Raw genomic sequence first — 21,738 nt, 5'->3', positions numbered from 1 at the left:
TTGCCCCCCCAATCAAGAACGTAAATCAGCTCTGACTTCGCTCATTGTTCCATGCCCAGAAATAATATTTTATTCCTCTGGGGCTGCTAAAGATTAGATGATCTCTCCTGTAGCATCCGAAAACACCTGAAGACTGCTTAGCACAGAAAACGTTCGCTACGGAATAATTTTAGCTTTTAAATGTCTTTCCTGGTTAGAATCAAATTAACAGTTTACATTTAATTTGGCCATTTCCTTCAAAATATTCAGCATGGAGCACATCTTAAAATATGTCAACATATGGTAAGGCCTTAGCGTAAATCAACAGAAAGCAGGCAGTTTCGGCAGGTGGTTCTGCAGGGGGTATCATTTTACTGTCTCAGATCTCTTAGTTTGCCCTTTAAAAATAGTCTCCAGTTCTCCTTGGTGGGGGCAGAATCCCCCCCCCCCAATTTATACATTAAAATGTCAAACCCTCAATCCCTACTGATGTCATTAAAGTGTTGCACCCCCCCCCCCCTCCACATCAAGGTGGCCTTGGTTGTCAGCGCTGAGAGCCAGCATGATATAGCAGTTAAAGAGCTGCAGCCTCTAATCTGGAGAACTGGGCTTGATTCCCCACTCCTCCACACGCAGCCAGCTTGTTGACCTTGGGCCAGACATAGTTCTCTCAGGGCCCTCTCAGCCCCCCCTATCTCAAGGGTGTCTGTTGTGGGGAGAGGAAAAGAAGGTGACTGTCAGCTGCTTTGAGGCACATGAGGTCTGCTGGGTGACCTTGGGCCAGTCACCGTTCTCTCAGAGCTCTCTCAGCCCCATCTACCACCAGGGTGTATATTGTGGGAAGAGGAAGGGAAAGGTGTTTGGGACTTCCTTAAGTAGTGGAAAGCAGGGTATTAAAACCAACTCTTCTTCCATCATGTTGGGCCCAGTCACATGGTGGCTTGGGTTAAAGTGGCCAACTTCCAGGTGGGCCCTGGAGAGCTCCCAGAATTGTAGCTAATCTCCAGCAGACAGAGACCTGTTCACTGGAGAAAGTGGCAGCTTCAGTGTGTGGTGTCCTAGACATCATTCTCTGCTGAGCTCCAACCTCCGAGTGTTTTCCAACCTGGCCTTGGCAACTCTGGGGTGTGCAATCAGGTGGAAAAGGGATGAGTGCCGCAGACCACTGTCAGATTTGTGGGATGAGAGCCATGAGCACTGGTTTCAAAGGGATCCTTTGGCCTCCTTTCCATTCACTCCATACTGCAGGAAAGCCAATGACGTATTAGGCATCCTCCAGGGGTGCAAATTCCATCTACCAACAGCCCTCACGGTCAGCGAGTGCTTCCTAATGTTGAAGCGGAACCTCCTTTCCTGTAACTTGAATCAATTTCTCCTAGTTCTCGTCTCTAAAGCGGCAGTGAACAAGTTGGCCCCCTCTTCAACATCCCTACCTTTTACATAGTTCAACACAGCTATCTTGTCACCTCTCACCCTCCTCTTCTCCAAGGAATGGGAAGGCGACTGTAAGCCGCTTTGAGCCTCCTTCGGGTAGGGAAAAGCGGCATATAAGAACCAACTCTTCTTCTTCTTCTTCTTCTTCTTCTTCTTCTTCTTCTTCTTCTTCTTCTTCTTCTTCTTCTTCTTCTTCTTCTTCTTCTTCTTCAATGCACATTGTAATCAGCTAACTTTGGGTGAAGGATTCAAATGGGTAGCCGTGTTGGTCTGAGATGAGCTCATGTGTCGTCTGATGGGTGTTTAGAGCTTCCTCTGTGTGTTTGCCCCAGTTACAACCTGGCCATTGGTTATGCCAGAACAAAGTGTTGTTGCTGAGAGCCAGCATGGTATAGTAGCCACCCATATGTCAACCAAGGGATTAGGGCCATGCCTATCTCCATCCCACCACCAGGTCTTCCTCTGCCTCCATAGCATCTGCCAGAAACTGTATTTAAACCCTCACTGTGTACTTGGGCACTTAATTTGACACTTGAGTGTCAAATTCCCTTGTTCTATTGGTGAATCAGCTCTTTGGCCTAGTCCTGAAGTTTGAATTTGTAGTATGTTATTGCTGTAATCTGAATGGTCCAGGCAAACCTGATTTTGTCAGCTCTCAGAAGCTAAGCAGGGTGTGCCCTGGTTAGAACTTGGAATCTAGGAAGTCCAGGGTGGCTACAGAGAGGAAGGCAAAATCCCTCTGAATGTCTGTTTCCTTGAAAATCGTACAGGGTTGCCATAAGTCAGTGGTGACTTGCTGCACTTCCCATAATGCTGTTGGGTCTCATGTTTGACACCTCTGCTTTATATAAGAATTGCTATACAATTATGGGAAAGGTATTTCTGATTCTAAAAGAGCAAAAAACCCAACAATAACCCTATAACAACCACATTTGTTTCATTGTCTTTTTTTTTTTAAGATTCAGAAATGGTAAGGCATGAGTCCCCAAACTGGCACCCATTGCACTCACCCATACATGTACCCATCTTGCCCGCCAAGAGTTTTCAGAAAGTGGGTGGGACCACTTCTGACTGGCTACCGGATATCTGATGGGTTATGCAAATTAAAACAATAGTGCTTCACCGGCAACTTCCATCTTAGCGTTGGTTTTATTCTCTGTCTCATTCCTCTTTCCCAGTGTGCATTTTTAAATTGTCCCTTTTCTTTCCTGCACTTCGGGCTCGCGGTGTGTGTGTGTGTGTGACTCTGCCTCCTTCAGCATCCCTTTTGTGGTGGCACACTCCACCCTGGTGCAGAACTCGAATTTCCTTTGAGTTAGCGCAGATTCAAAACGTTTGGGGACCCCTCTCTTAAGGGATTCAGTTTAATTCCCCTCCCGCCTTTAAAAAAGGAAACACGTTTCAGGGATTTTGATCGAAGTCTCTGGCCGGATCCCAGACTGGAACAGCCTCCATTTCCGTAGCGATGAAAAGTTGGTGCGGTCGACAGCGTTCTGGATCTGACCCGTAACATAAGCGCTGTAATCGTGAAGCAAGCTGTGTGCCCAGCATGGTTTCCTTTCGGCACCAGGGTGCAAAACTACAGCAGCCGCGTCACTTTGACAAAGCTCCATTGTGAGGTTTTTCTGAGCGCTGATGTAACTTCACAGAATCTTGGGCAACCTGTTAATAACCCCCCTGAGTCAACAGCAAGACAAGGGCTGATAAAATTCAAAGTCATACAAGAATGAGCAAGAGAAAGGGAAGCACTCGGGCTTCAGAAATGCAAAGACCTTTCGGCTATCATTTGTACCTCCCCTGTTTGAATGTCGCTAATAAATTAGGGTCTGATTCCCTTCTCAGCTCTACAGCCTCGAGATTCGTGTCCGAGGTGCTAAGCAGCTGGAAGACATGATTTGGGATTCTAAAGGAGGAATTCTCCGCACCAGGGAGAGAAAAGAGAGAGAGAAAGTCCCGTTCTCAAATATGGTAATAAATCATAGAATCACTCCACATGACATCGCATTAACCTCCTTCTCAGTCACCAATCATCTACTGCGTTCCTAAGCAGAGGAACACCCTTTAGGTCAGGGGTAGTCAAACTGCGGCCCTCCAGACAGCCATGGACTACAATTCCCATGAGCCCCTGCTAGTCCATGGACGTCTGGAGGGCCGCAGTTTGACTACCCCTGCTTTAGGTCTTCCAAAGTCCACAGAAGGGTGTAACTCTGCCTAGGAGGGCACGGTTAGTAATTATTTGAATTGACCCACAGAAATATTAAAGTGTAAGCTGGTACACGGAAGTAAAAACAGTCCCCGCCAAGTGAGTGTGTAATGTCTGCTTCCCTGCTCATGTTTAGTTTAGTTTATTAAATTTCTATACCGCCTATCCCAGAGGCCGGCTCTGGGTGGTGTACAACCTATCTAGATCAAGCCAAGAGGCGGTCTGGATCTCCCATGATCAAATGGCAAATAATAGTATGTGAGAATGGTGAGACCCATTAGAATGAGATGTTTCATACGTCATCAACCCCAACCAAAAACCTGGCGGAAGAGCGCCATACAGCAGGCCCTGCGGAACTGTGCCAGCTCCAGCAGGGCTTGGGTGTATGGAGAAAAACAGTAGGGAAATTACATGAAACGAGCTCCTTGGGATCCCCATTGGGGAGAAAAACAAGATTTAAAATAGGAAGATTTTTGCATTACCATTCTAAATTTGCTGTTGGCCCAGTTTTGAGTAAAGCGAGACAGTGAGGGAGCTTAAATGCAGCAAATTTCCTTCCATTCATGAGCCATCTCTGTCATTTCAAACATTGCTGCTCCCCCCCCCCTGCCGCTGCCCTTTTTGCCACACCCTCCCTCAGGGCTTTTTTTTTTTAATGGTCTAAGTTGAGCGCTATAGCGCTAAATCAATATAGCACTTCAGAACATTAAAAAAAATACTCTGAGGAAGATCCACCATGGAACTCAACTTGAGGATGGCAGCCACAGTGTAACTTGGCCTAACGCCAGCAGCTGCCATGCAACCAGGCCCGGCCCAATGACAGCTGTCACCGCACAGCCTGGTTCGGGTGACCACCATACAACTCAGTTGGATTCTGCCAGCCACAGTGTTGCCATTTTTAATTCCTTCAAAGCCCATGCTTGTTGCTGTGGCTTGCAGCCCTGAGTTCCACAGATCAGCTGTCCGTTGGGCTTCCTTTTTATCTGTCTTGAAGCTCCTGCTAATGGATTTCAGAGGATGACCCCTTGTTTAGTATTACAGGAGAGGGAGGCAAATTGCTCTCCGTCCACTCAGTCTGCATTTGATGCACCCTTCCGCACCCGAAATGTTAGAAGGCCTTTTGGATTCCTGATACCAGTCACGGCACTAGCCGGGTCTCTCAGAGTCAAATTGCCTTGCACTTTTCGGGACCTTCTTTTCTGCTGATTATCGCTTACGGATTTAATTATCTCTGAGATGGTGTTTTTTATATCTCCCATTAATTGTCCCACCTTCCATTCCTCACCTCCACCGTCAGTCGGCACAGTAAAGGCAGACGTATAGCTGGGGAGGAGGAAATCCATTATAAATACTACAAGGCATCCATCTGAACTTCATTCTCACTCTGCCAGTGCATTTAGCCATTCCTGTCTCAGGAATTGATTCGTTGTCGCTCCGTACAGTAGCTGTGGCCGCATCTAAAATGCTAATGTGCCCGAGCAATGCCGCACTGTTACGACAAAGCAGAGTAAAACTGTTTCAATAAATCCTCCACCCCCTGCTCATTTATCACGCCTGTTTATGAACAATTCTGCGCCTCACTTTTTCACCCTCACGTTGTTGCTTATGATTTGGAACATGACCGCGCAACCCTGTGAGCATGGCGCTCTAAATAGACCTTCGTCAGATACTGAGGAAGCCTGCTTAGGGTGCCAAAGGGAGCATGTTTCTGCTCTTGCTTTGGTGTTTGTTCATTCTGTTCAAGAAGAGGAAAGCTTTACTTACTTCATTGGTACCCTGACTTTCTCTACAACGGGGACCCAGAGGCTTCTATTATCCCCTTATCTGTTTTTATGCTCATATGGTCAACAATAAGGTGGCCAGCCTCTAGGTGGGCCCTAGAAATTCCCTCGATATTACAGCTGCTCTCCCAGCTAACGAGACCAGCTCCCCTGGGGAAAATGGATGGTTCAGAAGGTGGGTTCTATGGTGATTTGGGCGGATGAGGTCTCTTCTGCCCCAAACCCCACCTTCCCTCAGGCTCCACCACAAAAATCTCCAGGTATATCTCAACCCAGATTTGGCAACCCTAGTCACCTATCAGGTTTCCATGGCAAAGTAGGGATCTGTTCCCAAGCCAGCATGGTTATGAGTGGCCGCGTCTCATCTGGTGAGCTGGATTGATTCCCCACTGCCCCACATTATGCAGCCAGCTGGGTGACCTTGGGCTAATCACAGCACTGATAAAAGCTGTTCTGAAGGAGAAGCAACATCAGGACTCTCTCAGCCTCACCTCCCTCACAGGGTGTCTGTTGTGGGAAGAGGAAAGGGAAGGCAAATGGAAGCTGCTTTGAGACTCCTTCTGGGAGAGAAAAGTGAGGTATAAAAACACACTCTTCTTCTTCTTCTGTTTCTCCTAGACCCTTCTCAGACACTATAGCTCCATGTCTGCCAGAAGTTCCATTCTTACCTCAACTCCTATCTTGGACTGATTCACGTGTTGTCTGGGGCTGCAGGCTTTGATTGTCAGAACTTAAAACCTTGCCTGTGATTAACGAATAACCTTCACAATAATTGGGGCAGCAGTATTCATTTTCATTTTTTAATTTTTTTTTACAGCAAGTCCATACCCTGGCTTGAACACTCTGCCCTGTTTGGTACTCCAGCAGAAAGGAATGGATTGTTGTCTTTTCAAAGCGTAGGCATTGTGTGTTATTATGCGTGTCGTTCCCAACAGGTTCAATGAACCACCTGGGGGACCATATACGGTTGAAAGTAGGGTTGGTGGTTCGGCGTCCAAAGCAGCCGGTCTCTCCCGGCACAGCCAGCGTCGGGAGAGACCGGCTGCTTCGGGCACCGAAGCGCCCAACCCAAGTTGAAAGCCTAGGCATTGATTAAAAGCAAAAAATGTCTCCTGGCAAAAATACTTCCTGCCAGCAGAATACATTGTCAGGATCTAGGCCAGCCTTTCTCATCTTTTCTACCCTCAAGAAATCCCTAAAACAGTCTTGAGACTTTGAGAAACCCCGGAAGGGGTGCAATTGTGCAGAATACTGTTGGGAAACATAGATGTATACATGTCCACCTAGGGCCCCTCCCCTTCCTGCCCCATTTAGACACATCATTGGGCAATTTTGGAAGGGGGTGGAGTGGAGTATATGGTCAGGTCACCTTATAAATGTTTAACAATTTTAAGACAATATATATTAAAAATTAATCTAACTTCCACCCATTCTGGAAACCCTTCCAGGACCATCAAGGAACCCCAGGGCTTCACAAAACCCTGGTTGAGAAAGCCTGGCCTAGGCTGCACAGTTTGAACTGCTGGGTGCAGAATGACAGTTCAGTGTGGCATCCCTGGAAGGGCCTGTGGCTTGTTGGTAGAGCATCTTTTTACCATACAGGAGAAGAAGAAGAAGAAGAAGAAGAAGAAGAAGAAGAAGAAGAAGAAGAAGAAGAAGAAGAAGAAGAGTTGGTTCTTATATGCCGCTTTTCTCTACCTGAAGGAGGCTCAAAGCAGCTTACATTTGCCTTCCCTTTCCTCTCCCCACAACAGACACTCTGTGAGGTGGGTAAGGCTGAAAGAGCCCTGAGATTGCTGAAGAAGAAGAAGAGTTGGTTCTTATATGCCGCTTTTCTCTACCCAAAGGAGTCTCCAAGCGGCTTACATTCGCCTTCCCTTTCCTCTCCCCACAACAGATACCCTATGAGGTAGTTGAGGCTGAGAGAGCCCTGATATTCATGCTTGGTCAGAACAGGTTTATCAGTGCTGTGGTGAGCCCAAGGTCACCCAGCTAACTGTGGGGGAGTGCAGAATCGAACCCGGCATGCCAGATTAGAAGTCCGCACTCCTAACCACGACACCAAACCAGGTTCAATCCCTGGCATCTCCAGTTAAAAGGATCAGGTCACAGGTAATGTGAAAGACCATCGTCCTGGAGAGCTGCTGCTAGTCTGAGTAGACCAGGGGTAATCGAACTGCGGCTCTCCAGATGTCCATGGACTACAATTCCCATGAGCCCCCGCCAGCGAAGGCTTATGGGAATTGTAGTCCATGGGGATCTGGAGGGCCACAGTTTGACTACCCCTGGAGTAGACAATACCAACCTTGTGGCATCAATGTTGTCATTCACTAGTCCAGTTCACACGTTCCAGGGAACCATGCATATCCCGTGGGAACGCACACACATCTGTTTATGAGAAAGACCCCACATGCATTCAAACCAAACTGGGGTCCAGTTCCTGGGTGGGAGTGGGGCTTCAATCACACGTTCAGCAGTACATGTGTTGAATATCACATGAGAATGGCTCAACAGGTGCAAAGAAAGATGGAGTGCTCTGTACACAGATTGTACGTGCACGCACGTGCAGAACAGTGCTTGCATAAGACAGCTGCCCATATTTGTGCGTGTTCATGGGGCTCCTGACCTTTCTGAAGCAATAATGTGTGGTTGATGTTCTGAAACAAAGAAAATTTTACTCCCTCCCCCTCCCCTTTGGAACTGCTGTTTTATTCATGGGGATGTTTGATTGATTAATCAACTAAGATTTCTTTCAGGAGTTGACAGTCCTGTGGTTTTTTTTTGGCAAATGCAAGTTTGCCACCATGTGGAGATACGGTGGGAGGATGCAGCCCAACTAAGCTGCTCAGACACCCATACCTGCATGATGCAGGCCAGGATTTTGTTTTTTTATTTTTTAGATGTACAAATCGAAGACATCACAAGCGCACCTTTGTAAAGTGGGAGGGAGCCCTCAGAGATCTTGGTGACCCCCCCTTTGCCTTTGCTTGGCAAGGCAGGGATGGCCACGGCGTTGTAAGAAACCAGGAGGGCGGGAGACCAGGCAAGCAGAGAGTATTCCATGACACCTGAAAGTCTGAGCTCTAATGAAGAGGAGAGCCAAAATCAATAGGGAGAGAATTTTTCCTTGAGGAGCCTGATTCATTGCAGAATCAGAATCTGAAGCTGTGGTTATTTTTAGACACCTGTGAGGGATTATCCTTACCTAATTGTTGATGCTGTCTCAGACTCTTCTTTTTTGCTTCCAAAATGTCTCGCCTTCAGAAGAAATAATTATCCTGTTACGCTTTTATTTTGGGGGAGAGCTGCCATTTTTTTTTAAGTCCCCGCTTCTCGGTAAACGGCTCATTCTTATTATCGGGGCTTTCACATGGGCGCTGAGAAGGGGATGCTGTGAGCTTTGATTAAGCCGTCCTCCAAGTCAGGGATTTTCAAAGGATGTTCTGAAGAATCCTGCATTTCCTGGGAAGCTTATCAGGCATTCCTCCATGAGACGATCAATCATAGGGGACAAGTTTCCCTGGACTGACAAATAATATTTGTACTTCCAACCGAGGTTAAGGGAGGGGGGGATAATTAATTCTGGGGAGCGGAGTGCTCTGACTTCTGCTAGCAGCCATGACGTTTGCCTGGCTATCTTTGTGCAGCAATTCCCTCCCATCCCATCCCTGATTATGCGTCTTTTGGTAGCAGTTCACATTGATGATTTATCTGGCCTGCAACGTATATCCGAGATGCTTCCTATCAGTCGGTGATGCTTTTTATATGTAGCAAGCACGGCTGCTTCTACACAGGGACCCCGGGAGCATCTCAGTGTGTCTGGTTCCTGCATTTCCCCCCAAGCTGGAGACTCAAACTGGCTTGCGTGCAATTAGATATTTTTTAAAATGCAACGTAATTAGTGATATACCAACATGCACATAAGACAATCGTCCAAATTCCAACAGGTGATAGGATATAAAGATCTGGAACTGATGCTGCCTCAGCTGCCAATTTCTACACATTAAAGTCTATTAAAGGGACAGGACCTTTTCCTCCAGTGCTGTTGGCAACCCAGGCATAGCCAGAGGCATGAGCCTTTGATGGGATCCAGAGGGCTCTTGGGTCCTTGGCTCTTAGCCTGGGGCTTGCAGTCTATGGCCACTGAGTGAGCTGCCTCACAATAGAATGTGCTTCCAAGAGAGCCTTGGACAGAGGAGGAAGCTGAGCTTAGCAGCCAGCAAAGCCAGTCAGGAGGGAATGGCCTTGTACCAGGGGTATGGGGAGCTCCAGCTGGTAACACTGTAGGGGCTAGAGCTCAGAGGCAGAAAGGTCAAAGTGGTGGAACTAAGATGGAGGTACAAGCAATTCATGCTAGATAGGGACTTAAGTGCCGTTCCATATAGTCTGGAGCTGGCAGGTGAGGAGGAGTGAAGAAAATGTTCCTTGTATGCTGGACATTTTGAGTGGTGTTGTAATCAAGATGCTAGTTTCATAGGTTAGCCGTGTTGGCTTGCAGTAGAACAACTGAATTCAAGTCCGGTAGCACCTTAGAGAGCAAGAAGATTTTGGGGAGCTTTGATGGACTGGCTGCCTCTGGGACCAGCCAAGGATTAAATCCTGACCCACAGTAACACCCTCACCAAAAACAGTTGTATTATCTTTCTGTTTAAGTTTTGAACTATTTGCTGTTCCATTTTGCTTTTGAGCATTATGCCTTGCAATTTTGCAGCTTTTTCTACCAGGCTAGGGATGCCAGTCCCTCATTGGGGCCTGGGAATCCCCTGGAATTACAGCTCATCTCCTGACTAAAGAGATCAGCTCCCCTGGAGAAAAGGGCTGCTTTGGAGGGTGGACACCATCACATTATACTTCACTGAGAACCTGCCCTGTCCCAAAACCCACCCACTCCCAACTCTACCCCAAAGTCTCCAGGTATTTCCCAACCCAGAGCTGGCTACCCTATACCAGGCTCTGTTATTTACCTACTGATTTAAAAAAACACCTAAAATGTGCACCTTTGCAATTAACTAACAAATGAATGCCACCGTTTCGTTTTACATTTGTCCAATTTTCAGTAGTCCATGGGAACTTTTATCTGTTGAAGGGCTCATCTGATAATCTTTTATTAATCTCCAAAGACCTGCAAACATGGAATCAGATTTTGGATTTCCATAATTTCCCACATCCATCTTCTTCCTAGTTAAACAGCTCCAACTCTGCTGTCAGAATGTTACCCACCAGCAAAAACTACCTTATTTTCTCTAAAAAGCTCATTACATTTAGGTCACTGCATATCTTATCGCAGAGTCAATACCTCTGCTGGTTGTTCAGTATTTTGATCAGTGGTTCAGTTGTTTGAATGAAAGGCATGCTCTTACAGGGCTGAACATATGAAATTCATAGAGGCAAAGCCACCTATATGGCTTGAAATGAAGGGGGAAAGACCAAAGAGAAGGGCTCCTTTTTCATGCACAATATTTAAGCAGGATAAACCATCAAAGTGCCAAAGGCATCTTAGAAATCAACAAGATCGCAGAGACTGTACATCTGTACAGGAATAGTTCGTGCTTTCTCAAAACTCCAATAGAATGATGGGAAATAATATCACCAGGGCCATAATTTTAGATGCCATCTGGATGCGGACAAGATTTTTTCCCCATTTTTTAAAGGTTCTATTGAAAAGTAAGCTGCAAAAAGTTGTATTTTAACGCATTTATTTTCAGATATGTGTGCCGCCCTTCCCCAAAGACTCAGAGCGCCTGGCACCATTCTGTAAGATACAAACATATAAATACATTTAAAAATCCCTTTAAAATCCATCTAAAGTTAAAAGCTGTATTGCAGTCACTACCTTCTCTCTGATGGGAGAGGGAGGAACATAAAGTGCCTTTTGGATGTTAAAATTCCTGTCGTTAAAATGGTGCCTGAACCGTATGGTATAAAAATCTAATAAATAAAAAAAATCAAATAAATGAATATTTTGATAATCCTCTTGAGCCGTTAAATGCTTTCAGTAGGGAGGCCACATATTGTCGAAGGTAATTTTAGGCCTCAACCATGGACCTGGTAGATCTCTTCTGTTTACTTTGTCATTCCTCATAACAGTTGTGACTGTCAGCAGATGCTGTGTTAAGCCACAGTGGGTTCTCCCCTGCAGATGTGCAAGCAACATTAGTATTTTGTATAACATCCATACCTGCCAGTGAATCAATCGCTGGTTCAGCCACGGGATTACGGGATGAATGAAACCTGTGAGGTAACATCATTTTAGCAGCAAGATCTGTGACTTTCCACTTACATAGCTGCCGATTGACTCTCTCTCCCATTCCTCTTGTTCTTTGTGAACTCCAAACCAGACAGCTAAGCACCAGAATAACAGGTGCAATTTTTCCCAAGTATTCCCAACTATCTCTCTGCATTTGGATTAGTTACAATAATGATATTAATTTAAAGACTGACTGACTAAACAAAACATACTGACTGATATTAATTTAAAAGAACATTTTTCTGTTCCGTTTAAAATTATGCTAATATCTAAATGCATATTCCTGATACAACTCACTCTCATACACACAAACCCAGTGAGAGGACTTTAATGTTCAGTTTAATTGAGTTCAGGTTTATTGGCATTCAAAGGGTATGACAAACCATAAGATCTTGACAAGCCACATAATTATCAAATGAAACCAAATTTAAAGCAGGAGAGTTAACACGGCATAAAGTTAAAATTGGCTTTAACTGACCCAGATTTCACCAAAAAAAAATATCAATCTCAGTAATAGTTTAGGATTATATGTTGAATAGAATTAGGCCTCAGCATTCCAAAAGAACAAAGAGGTATAATGGAATCTTCCACCTAGATCCCTTGATGGAAAAGAATTCACTTCAGCTAGCCTGAAAGCCCTACGTGGTGGTAGAACATGAAGTGAATGAAAATACTGGGGTGTCCTTCCAAAATGGTTCTGTATATCTAAATTAAGCAGGAACAGACCATAGGCAGAACAGAATATAAAGAAGAAGAATTGTTTTTTATATGCTGCTTTTGTCTCCCCAAAGGAGTCTCAAAGCGGCTTACAATCCCCTTCCCTTTCCTCTTCCCACAATAGACACTGTTTGAGGGAGGGTGAGGCTGAGAGAGCCCTGATATTACTGAAGAAGAAGAAAAAGAAGAGTTGGTTCTTATAGGCCACTTTTCTCTACCCAAAGGAGTCTCAAAGCAGCGTATGTTCACCTTCCCTTTCCTCTCCCCACAACAGACACCCTGTGAGGGAGGTGAGGCTGAGAGAGCCCTGATGTTACTTCTCCCTCAGAACAGCTTTATCAGTGCTGTGGCGAGCCCAAGGTCCCCTAGCTGGCTGCATGTGGGGGAATGTAGAATCGAACCCGGCATGCCAGATTAGAAGTCCACACTCCTAACCACTACCCTAAACTGGCTCTCAAAGTGGGATGGGACATGAATAAACATTTCTGATTGGCTTGTGTAGAATTTTCGTCAACCCAAGTCTCCTTCAGCGCCCAAAGGCAATGTGTCAAGTCTGCCGGCCAACTCCAGTTCAGCCATCTCCCTTGCTAACTCCGCTGCTCTTCTGGAATTTAAGGGTAGCAGTAAGCAGCAATTTTGGGTAATCATCATGATGAACTGATTAATACACTGGGTACAGTTTTAAAAGGCAAGCATCCGAGAGATGCCCACTGTGAAAGGATGCGTGGTATGGATAGCTCACCTCCCCCCCTTTTTTATAAATCATCTCTGTCCTTCTCTTGATTGATTAAATGCGTTGTGAGATGACCTTCCCCAAAACAGATGAGATGTCTGTTATTTAGTCAACTGTTACATTCATTAAGGAATCACAAAATGGCATCTATATTTATATACGATAGTGTGGTATTTATTTGAAGGTAGAGATGGATTGACTTAGCCGTGAATGCATGAGGTTAAGCTAAAAAGTCCTTAACTAGTTGCAGCCCTACTCACTAACGCGATTCTTTCTCTCGAGAAGCGGGTTGATTTCTGGTTTCACCTGGGCCCCATCCCCTGCTGTGGCTGTTGTGTTGGAACAGGAAAGATGGGCCCAAATCATGATCCATGGTTACGATTCCAGTGTCGTTTCTGTATACCAGTGGAGCCCACCCCTACATTTCTGGAGAGCCAGCAGTATGTGGAGTTACAATACAGAGGCGCCCATGTTGCTGCAATGTATGGACAAGCTCCAAACTAACTTTTCATGTGCCAAAGCAAAGAAGAAGCCGAGCTGGGTTTTTGTACCCTGCTTTTTACTACTCAAGGTCTCAAAGTGGCTTACAACTGTTTAACCTTCCTTTCCACACAAATGGCACCCTGTGAGGTGGGTGGGGCTGAAACAGCTCTGAGGGAATGGCAACTGGCCCAAAGTCACTCAGCAGATTAATGGGGAATGAAACCTGATTGTCCAGTTTAGAGGCCATGGCTCTTAGAGGCCATGGTGGCTCTCAGAGTACCAGATGCACCAACTCAGGGCAATCTGTTTGAATAACCTGCCCTCTGCACTCAAGGCAGCACACAACTGGACTAGACCCATTTTTACTTCCTGTTTCTCTTTGAAGTCGGCTGAGTTGAGGTACAGTGATGAGCCAAATGTTATGAGCAGGGATTGGTAGCTGGACTTCAGCTGCCCAAGTTCATCCTCTTCTCTCCCTGTCCTGCTGGTGCAAGTGTCGTGTGATGCCATGGTGACAGTGGTGGTGGAAATTCCTGTCAAGTCACAGCAGGCGTCCAGTGACCTCTCGTGGATCTTCAAAGCAAGAGACATTCAGAGGTGGCTTACCATAGCCTGCCTCTTTGGAACACCCCTGGAATTCCTTAGTAATCTCCCATCCAAGGACTAACCAGGACTCACACTACCTGACTTCGGATATCTGATTAGGATAGTCCAGGCCAGGGTTTCGTGAATCCCGGGAGTTCCTTGATGGCCCTGGAAGGGTTTCCTAAATGGGTGGGAGTGAATTAATGTTTAATATATATTTTAAAATTTGTTAAACATTTGTAGGGAGATATGGCCAGTGATGGGCCTGGAGGGGGTAGGAAGGGGAGAGGCCCCAGGGGGGCATGTCCACGGCTAGGCTTCCCAACCATTTTCTGCATGATCGTGCCATGTCTGGAGTTTCTCAAAGCCTGATGAATACTTCCAGGGTTTCTCAATTGGAAAATAGTTGAGAAAGGCTGATCTCCACCATCTGAGTCAGGGCATAGTGTGACGTATATCACAGTCGACAGCATAAGGCCAAAGAAGGATTCTGTTGAGTGCTGGTTGTCTGTACAGTCCTTTCCGCACATCCCAACCTGTTTCTGCATGCATACAGCCGTCTTCTTATAATACTTTCTGCAGAATGTGCAATGGATCATAGTAAGTGCTAATTGGGGGGAAAATAGATTTCGCAAGCCATGCCAACCCACATAAAATTTGTAAGTTGGTATAAAACTCCAAGCGAGGTGATTAAAGTAAATTAAATTGCCCAATGCTGCAGTTCTTGTGTTGTTTACCGCAAAGATGACATACATTTTGGAAAGATGCCGTTATGAGCTTGAAACAGAATCGAAACTGAAACTGAAAATGGGGGGCTTGGTTGGTTGGCAGGCATTAAGAATCTGCAACAGGACGCATCATTAACTTTTAGGAGTACTTAGTACAAGACAGAAGTTGCAAAATAGGGAACATATCAATAAGGACTCCCTCCCTCTGCCCTCCCCCCATAGGTCAGGATCCAAAGAGTCTGCAGGCAGCTTGATGCACCTGAATTGATCTTTTCTTGAGAGCCAGCGGTATCTGCTAATCTGGAGAAATGGATTGGATTCCCCACTTCTTAAACTGAAGAAATTAGGTGAAAAGGAAATAAGAAATAAATGCTGGTTCTTTTTCAGATTTTTGCCTGACTACATCAGCGGAGACTTCGACTCCATTAGGCCTGAAGTAAAGAAATATTATAAGGGGCAGGTAAGATCATTTGTTTCTTTAAAAACGTTAACATTTCCTAGGAAGTGTCTTTAAGTGTCTACCATGGCTGTCATCTCACAGTCAGGGGACAATCCATGAACAGCTTTCCCTCCTCCTGCCTTGTATAGAAAAGATCTGGGGAATATCCAGAACAAAAAGAACCCCTGGCATTTAGGATTGGAACCAAGGAGTCTTTTCCTGCATAGGAATGCTAAATACGTTTATCTGTCGTTAACAGAAGTCTTGGGTTTTTACGTGTCCAAATCAAATGAATCCAAATATTTCATTCCTCTTATTTATTTCCTGTTAGTTTTGTGGGCAGAGTGTGAATACCCAGAGACTGCGCAGTACCAAGCTGCTGAAAACAGCAAAAGAGTGCCATTTGCAAGAGAACCAACTATGTATAGAAGGAGAGAGAAAGAGACCTAACTAATCTCAGCAGTCATGCTTCTATTGTTCTGGAGGCAAGCAGGGGAAAGTGCGCTCAAAGAAGCAGGAAATCCCCCGTTGAGCCAATCAGGACACTGAAGGAGATGATTTGAAAATCACCAGGAAGTTCCTATCTTAGCTATGCCAAATATTCATCTCCCCCTGCAGGCCACCCTTTATATTCAGCTCAGTGATGCATCCTGCAGTTCTTATATGTTCCAAAAAGTCAAAGGAACAGGTAGCCCTAAATGACTAAATACAACACTGAGTATTTATGCCTGAGACTTTTGGGTTTTGTTTATGCAAGCAACTTGCCTGACATAAGCCAAAATTGATGCAGAGCGTAGACACTCCATTTCAATCGCTCCATCCTTTCATCAACCCACATAACCTTGGATTTGCAAATTAGAAGGCTCCCAATAGCAGTTTTCAAAACGGAGCCAGAAATAACATGGTTAAGTTCCAGGGCAGGGGTTGTCAATGTAAGGAGAATTGCTAATTTTGAATTTGCACCGTTCCCTATTCACATTTTGAAAAGACGAATAAATAAGCAGGTAACCTGCAGAGTCTCTTTCTCCCGCCATGCAGATCCTATGTAAATCAGACACTTAAAATGTCTGCAGCTCCCCAAGGAACTCGCAGGATCACAAAATTATAGCACAGGGACAGGTCTGACATTTTGCTTTGAGTGTTTAGGTCAGCTTTTTCAGGGATGTTCATATGTACCAGCACGGGCTCTGTGATCTAGGAACAAAAGAGCTTATTCTTTTGTTTCACATTCTGATGCTGCCGTTCTGCTTTCCAGACAATTTGTCTTCCAAAATGGCTGACATTGGTAAAGAGCGGGAAGCCACGTCCTCGGGCTTTACAAAATTAGAGCTGATTGGAGCATTGGAGTGGGGGGAAGTTGGCGGGATGCCGATGTGGTGAAATGAGCTGTACCACTTCTGAGTGCAGGTGGAGAATTGGGGGAGGATGTCGCATCTTGGAATGGCAGGCTCTACTTTCAAAGTAGACACCTGTGGACAAACAAAGGGAGGGAGGAACAGGTAACCTGAAGTGTTTGTTTTCTATTCTCATGGGTAACTTTGAGTGTAGAGCAGCCTTTCTTCAGGCACTGAGAAACCCCCAGGAGTGGTGCCATCATGCAGAATACAGTAATTGTGTATCTGCACAACAACCCTGTGAGAGTGTGTGACTGGCCCAAAGTCACCCGGCAAGCTTCCCTGGCAGAGCAGAGATTCAAACCTGGGTCTCCCATATCCTTATCAGACCCTTTCTCAACTTTCTTACCATTGAGAAGCCCCTGAAACATTCTTCAGGGGTTTAAAAAAATCCAGAAGTGGTGCGATAATGCAGGATATGGTTGGGAAGCATAACTGTGTACACACCCACCCAGGGCCCCTCCCATTCCTCCAGGCCCGTCATTGGCCAATTTGGAGGGGTGGGTGGGTCAATTTGATCATATATGGTCATATCTTCTGATAAATGTTTAACAAATTTATATATAGGTATATACACCAGCCGTCGAGCCTGTTGGATGCAGGAATGGAACAGGCACTAGCGGCATGCAGCCGGAGGACGGCGTACCTGAGACACTGGTGCCGCGGTGGTCAAGCAGGGCGTGGAACGTCGCTGGAGGTGGTTGGGCCACCATGCGCCATTGGAGGCGGCAGGCTCGCTAGTAGGAGGGGCAATGTGTGTCCTAGTGGTTGGGCCGGCACGTCTGCTGGTGGGCAGGCCAAGTGGTGTTGGATGTACGGAGCCGTGGGAGCGCCCTCCTTACCAGCCAGGAATTGTCTGGGGGTGAGGCTGGTTGAGCACTTCGCAGCCGGCTTCTGGAGGTGGGTGCTCCAGGGGCCGGCCCAATTTGCCTAGATTGCCCCTGTGCAGGTGGAAGCGCAGGCCAGACACCCAGAGCTGTCCCGGACAGTGCTCCACCCAGGCTGGCTTTTCCAAAAAAAAGCAGATTATTAGGATATATAAAGAATTAACTCCTGCCCCTTTGGGAAACCCTTCCAGAGCCATCAAAAAAACCAGGGTTTCATAGAACCCTGGTTGAGAGAGCCTGCTGAAACTGTTTGAAATCGCTGGTTGCAGAACACAAGGCCTGATGGCTCCAGTGACGTCAGCAGCTGCCCAAACTTCCGGGATAGGCTGCGTCACCCCTGGGGAGCACTCCCATCGCCCAGCGTGACACATCAGCCCGGTTGAGAATCCCTGATCTGTATATTAGCAAAAGAGTGGAATGTTAATGAAGTACTAGCAAGGGATTAGTTTGGCCCCAGAAGAAACAGAACAATAACATTGCTTATAGCTGTGAAATCGTATAAATCTCATTTCTGTGGCTGTGGATATCTTTGGGCATCTACATACGCACGCAGTTAAAGCGTGAAATGTTCCCTCCCTCCCCCCAGCCTGCATTTATAGACTGTGATCAATACATCATTTTAGTAATGCTTAAATAACAGCATCCGTGGCGGAGCTGTGTGTGCAGAGTTAATGACCACCGGTTGGGAAGGGGCGGTCTTAAAAGGAAGGCCGCCTCCCACTGGTTAGGAGAGAAGAGTTTTTGAGGCGAGGTCCGCAATTAATAATCGCAGTGTTCAGAACTGCCCCGTTCTGCGAGCCATCAAAGGAAGGATTAAGCACGGTTAGGGACTGTGCCCAACTCATGCGAGCACCATGCGGTGATAATCCGACCGATTTAAATCCTTTACATATGCTGTGGATTTAAGCAGCTCTGGGAGTTAACCTGGGGTTGGAGACTGGGCTTTGTTGTTGATGTATTGCTGTTTGTGTTTAACTGCTGGTGCAAATGAGCACGCTGCCTCTTCAGGTTTGAGCTGGAGCCGAGCTGGTTCTTTATTGGTTTCTTGAGCTAAAATACTGGACATCAGCCTTTGGCTTTAGTAGTAGCCTAGAAGGCTGGGGTTCTTCCTTGTAGAACCCTTAGATTGGGCCAGGGTCCTTACGGGCCCATCCTGGAGGGCCCGTGTTTGATGGGTGTTCCAACAGGAATTCCAGATCAAGTTTAAGGTATTGGTTACCTGTAATGCCATCCATGGTCTAGGTCAGGGGTAGTCAACCTGTGGTCCTCCAGATGTTCATGGACTGCAATTCCCATGAGCCCCTGCCAGCAAACGCTGGCAGGGGCTCCTGGGAATTGTAGTCCATGAACATCTGGAGGACCACAGGTTGACTACCCCTGGTCTAGGTCCTGCATATCTGGAAGACTGCCTCTCTATCTATAACCCCTGAAGAATGCTTTGTCCTGCGAATCTTATGTTAACTACTTAAGCTAACTACTTAACTACTGTAGGGAACTGTGTTCGTTCTATTAGGGCCCTGATGTTCTCGGGGAGTTCAGGCAACAGTTAGACAGTTCGGTGTCTCTATCCTCTTCCTTGTCTATGCAAAGCTTGTTTATCTTCTTCAGAAAATTGTTTTGTTCCTTGAAGCATTCTGGTGCTTCGCCCCTTTTTGCATATTCCAGCTCTGCCAACTAAACCACAGACTTCCTGGCTCACCGCTTACCGTGCAATCCTAAACTCTTCCAAGCAATTGGATTCAAATACTGATAGCTCTGCGACAAAGGCGATGTTGTTTTCTTAGCCATTATGTCATCCTAGTTGTCTTGGTTTATTTTTGTACCACGTTTCCCCGGCTTTTTTTGTGTCCCGTGTTCCTTTCATGTGCCTCCCCCTCAACTTTGAGAAGTTATTACTTTTTTTTAAAGTCAGGGCTTCTTTCTCACATTGTCTCAATTCATATGCCACATTCCCCCCCCCAAAAAAAAAATTTATCCAATGTATATGTACCTGACCAAATAAAAAAAATCTCTAAATCTATTTTAATACATTCATTGTTTGCAGAAGACATGCTGGATACTGTGCAGAGGTCCAAATCCCCTAAATAATAGTATATTACTTTATTATTACTATCTGCTGGTTTTGCCTGTTCCGAAAACAAATGCGAAGGAAGCAGATTCGGCATACAGTTGTTATATTGAATTCCAGAAGGATGACATTCGGTCTAATTTCCCCCAGAAAGCAGGGCATTCACTTAGTCCTGTTATTAAATTATATTCAGTTCATTTTCCTGCTGCACCCTGGCCAGGGTTTGAGTTAGAATACTGTGAATTTTCATGCAGCATGTCAAATCCAAGTTGTAGCTGAAACAATGCCTGGAGAATTTTTAAAAATCTAAAACTGAGCCTAAAATGCCGGCAGATTTGTGGGACGGGAGTTTCACAGGTACTATTTTATCTGCCTGCCTATCCGTTTTTCCTTCTGTCCGTCCATCAGTGGACTTATAGGACCAATCCTTTTGACCCAGCTGTCTCAGGGTGATGTACAACAATTTAAAACCAGCAAGAAATAAAAACAATGATCAGTAGCCCATCTAATAGCAGTCAGCATCCCTTGCTCCCAGACCTCTGTACATCACTAACCACGTTATGCTTCCATGTTATTTGGCATGTTCAGGATGTTACAAGGGAGAGTGCTTCTGGAGAGGGGGTAGGGCAGAGGGGGTTGCAGATGTTTCTGGTAGCCTGGCCTCAACCAAACACCTGCTGGGAAAGCTGGGACCAAACACCTGCTGGGAAAGCTCCACTTTGTGGGCCCTGAGGAACTGGGTCAGCTCCAACAAGGCCGTTCCATCAGGATATGTATAAAAAGGGTACATGGAAATAGAAGCACACCAGAGAGGGAAAGCCAAGTAATGGTGAAAATAAAGTCTTAAAATTTGTATCTTCTTATATGTTGCCACATGGCATATACATTAAAGGTCAGAGCACGGTCCAGACAAAGCAAAATGGTTGTTGTGGTTGTTGTCAGCAATTCAGTTGTGTCCAACTCTTGGAAAGTAATCCAAGGCTTGTTTATCTTCACCTCTACCTGTACTGTTTTCCTTTCTTGAAATGCTTTTCTACATAGAATCATAGAATCATGGAGTTGGAAGGGGCCACGCAGGCCATCTAGTCCAACCCCCTGCTCAATGCAGGATCAGCCCAAAGCATCCTAAAGCATCCAAGAAAAGTGTGCATCCAACCTTTGCTTGAAGACTGCCAGTGAGAGGGAGCTCACCACCTCCTTAGGCAGCCTATTCCACTGCTGAACTAGAATCATAGAATCATGAGTTGGAAGGGGCCATACAGGCCATCTAGTCCAACCCCCTGCTCTACGCAGGATCAGCCCAAAGCATCCTAAAGCATCCAAGAAAAGTGTGTATCCAACCTTTGCTTGAAGACTGCCAGTGAGGGGGAGCTCACCACCTCCTTAGGCAGCCTATTCCACTGCTGAACTACTGAACAGGGACACATTCAGTCATAAATGCTCCTGCCTAAAATCTGAAGTGGTATAGTCCTGAACGGGTAGTACTACCTCATTCACTGTATGCATGGAAGAGTCTTCTTTACCCTACACATGCAACTTAAAGGCAAACAAATTGAGGTTTCTGATTGGTCACATTTTGTTTTCTGTTGCCAAATGCAAGTTCCTAAAGTGACATTTAAAACAGCCCAAGGTGGTTATCAAATGCTGGTTCAGTTCTTGCCTGCTTTTTAAATGATTGTTTTACAGCAAGGGTTGTCAAACTGCGGCCCTCCAGATGTCCATGGACTACAATTCCCATGAGCCCCTGCCAGCGAACGCTGGCAGGGGCTCATGAGAATTGTAGTCCATGGACATCTGGAGGGCCGCAGTTTGACTACCCCTGTTCTACAGAGGTGAATCTGGCAGCACCAAACCAACACAATTCGGTTTAGCATCACCCAGCCAACAGTGGCTTCGCTGAATGTCGTGTCGTGTTGAACACGGCACCCGAAGCACCCTTCTCCTGAAGGACAGATGGTGGGTGCCTGCAGCGCAGCCAATTCTCACCTAAGTCTACGAGATGGAACAAACCAATTTGCTTTCTGGATCTCGAACGCCTTCCAAGGTATCAGAGCTGTCTC

General features: G+C 45.9%; 1 protein-coding gene across 3 annotated transcripts in view; it reads left to right on the top strand.

Annotated features, from left to right (window-relative positions):
• TPK1 (thiamin pyrophosphokinase 1) overlaps window positions 1-21,738 on the top strand; it is a 293,388-nt gene that overhangs the window by 133,817 nt on the left and 137,833 nt on the right. For all 3 annotated transcript variants that reach the window (XM_077303441.1, XM_077303442.1, XM_077303440.1), the window contains one exon: window positions 15,278-15,350. In XM_077303441.1, the coding sequence (XP_077159556.1) occupies window positions 15,278-15,350 (73 nt within the window). The remainder of the gene's footprint in view (window positions 1-15,277; window positions 15,351-21,738) is intronic.

The sequence above is a fragment of the Paroedura picta genome, chromosome 11, assembly GCF_049243985.1.
Source record: "Paroedura picta isolate Pp20150507F chromosome 11, Ppicta_v3.0, whole genome shotgun sequence".
Taxonomy (NCBI): Eukaryota; Metazoa; Chordata; class Lepidosauria; order Squamata; family Gekkonidae; genus Paroedura; species Paroedura picta.
Note: the sequence above shows the minus strand (reverse complement) of the source record. Positions and strands in the feature narration are given on the sequence as shown.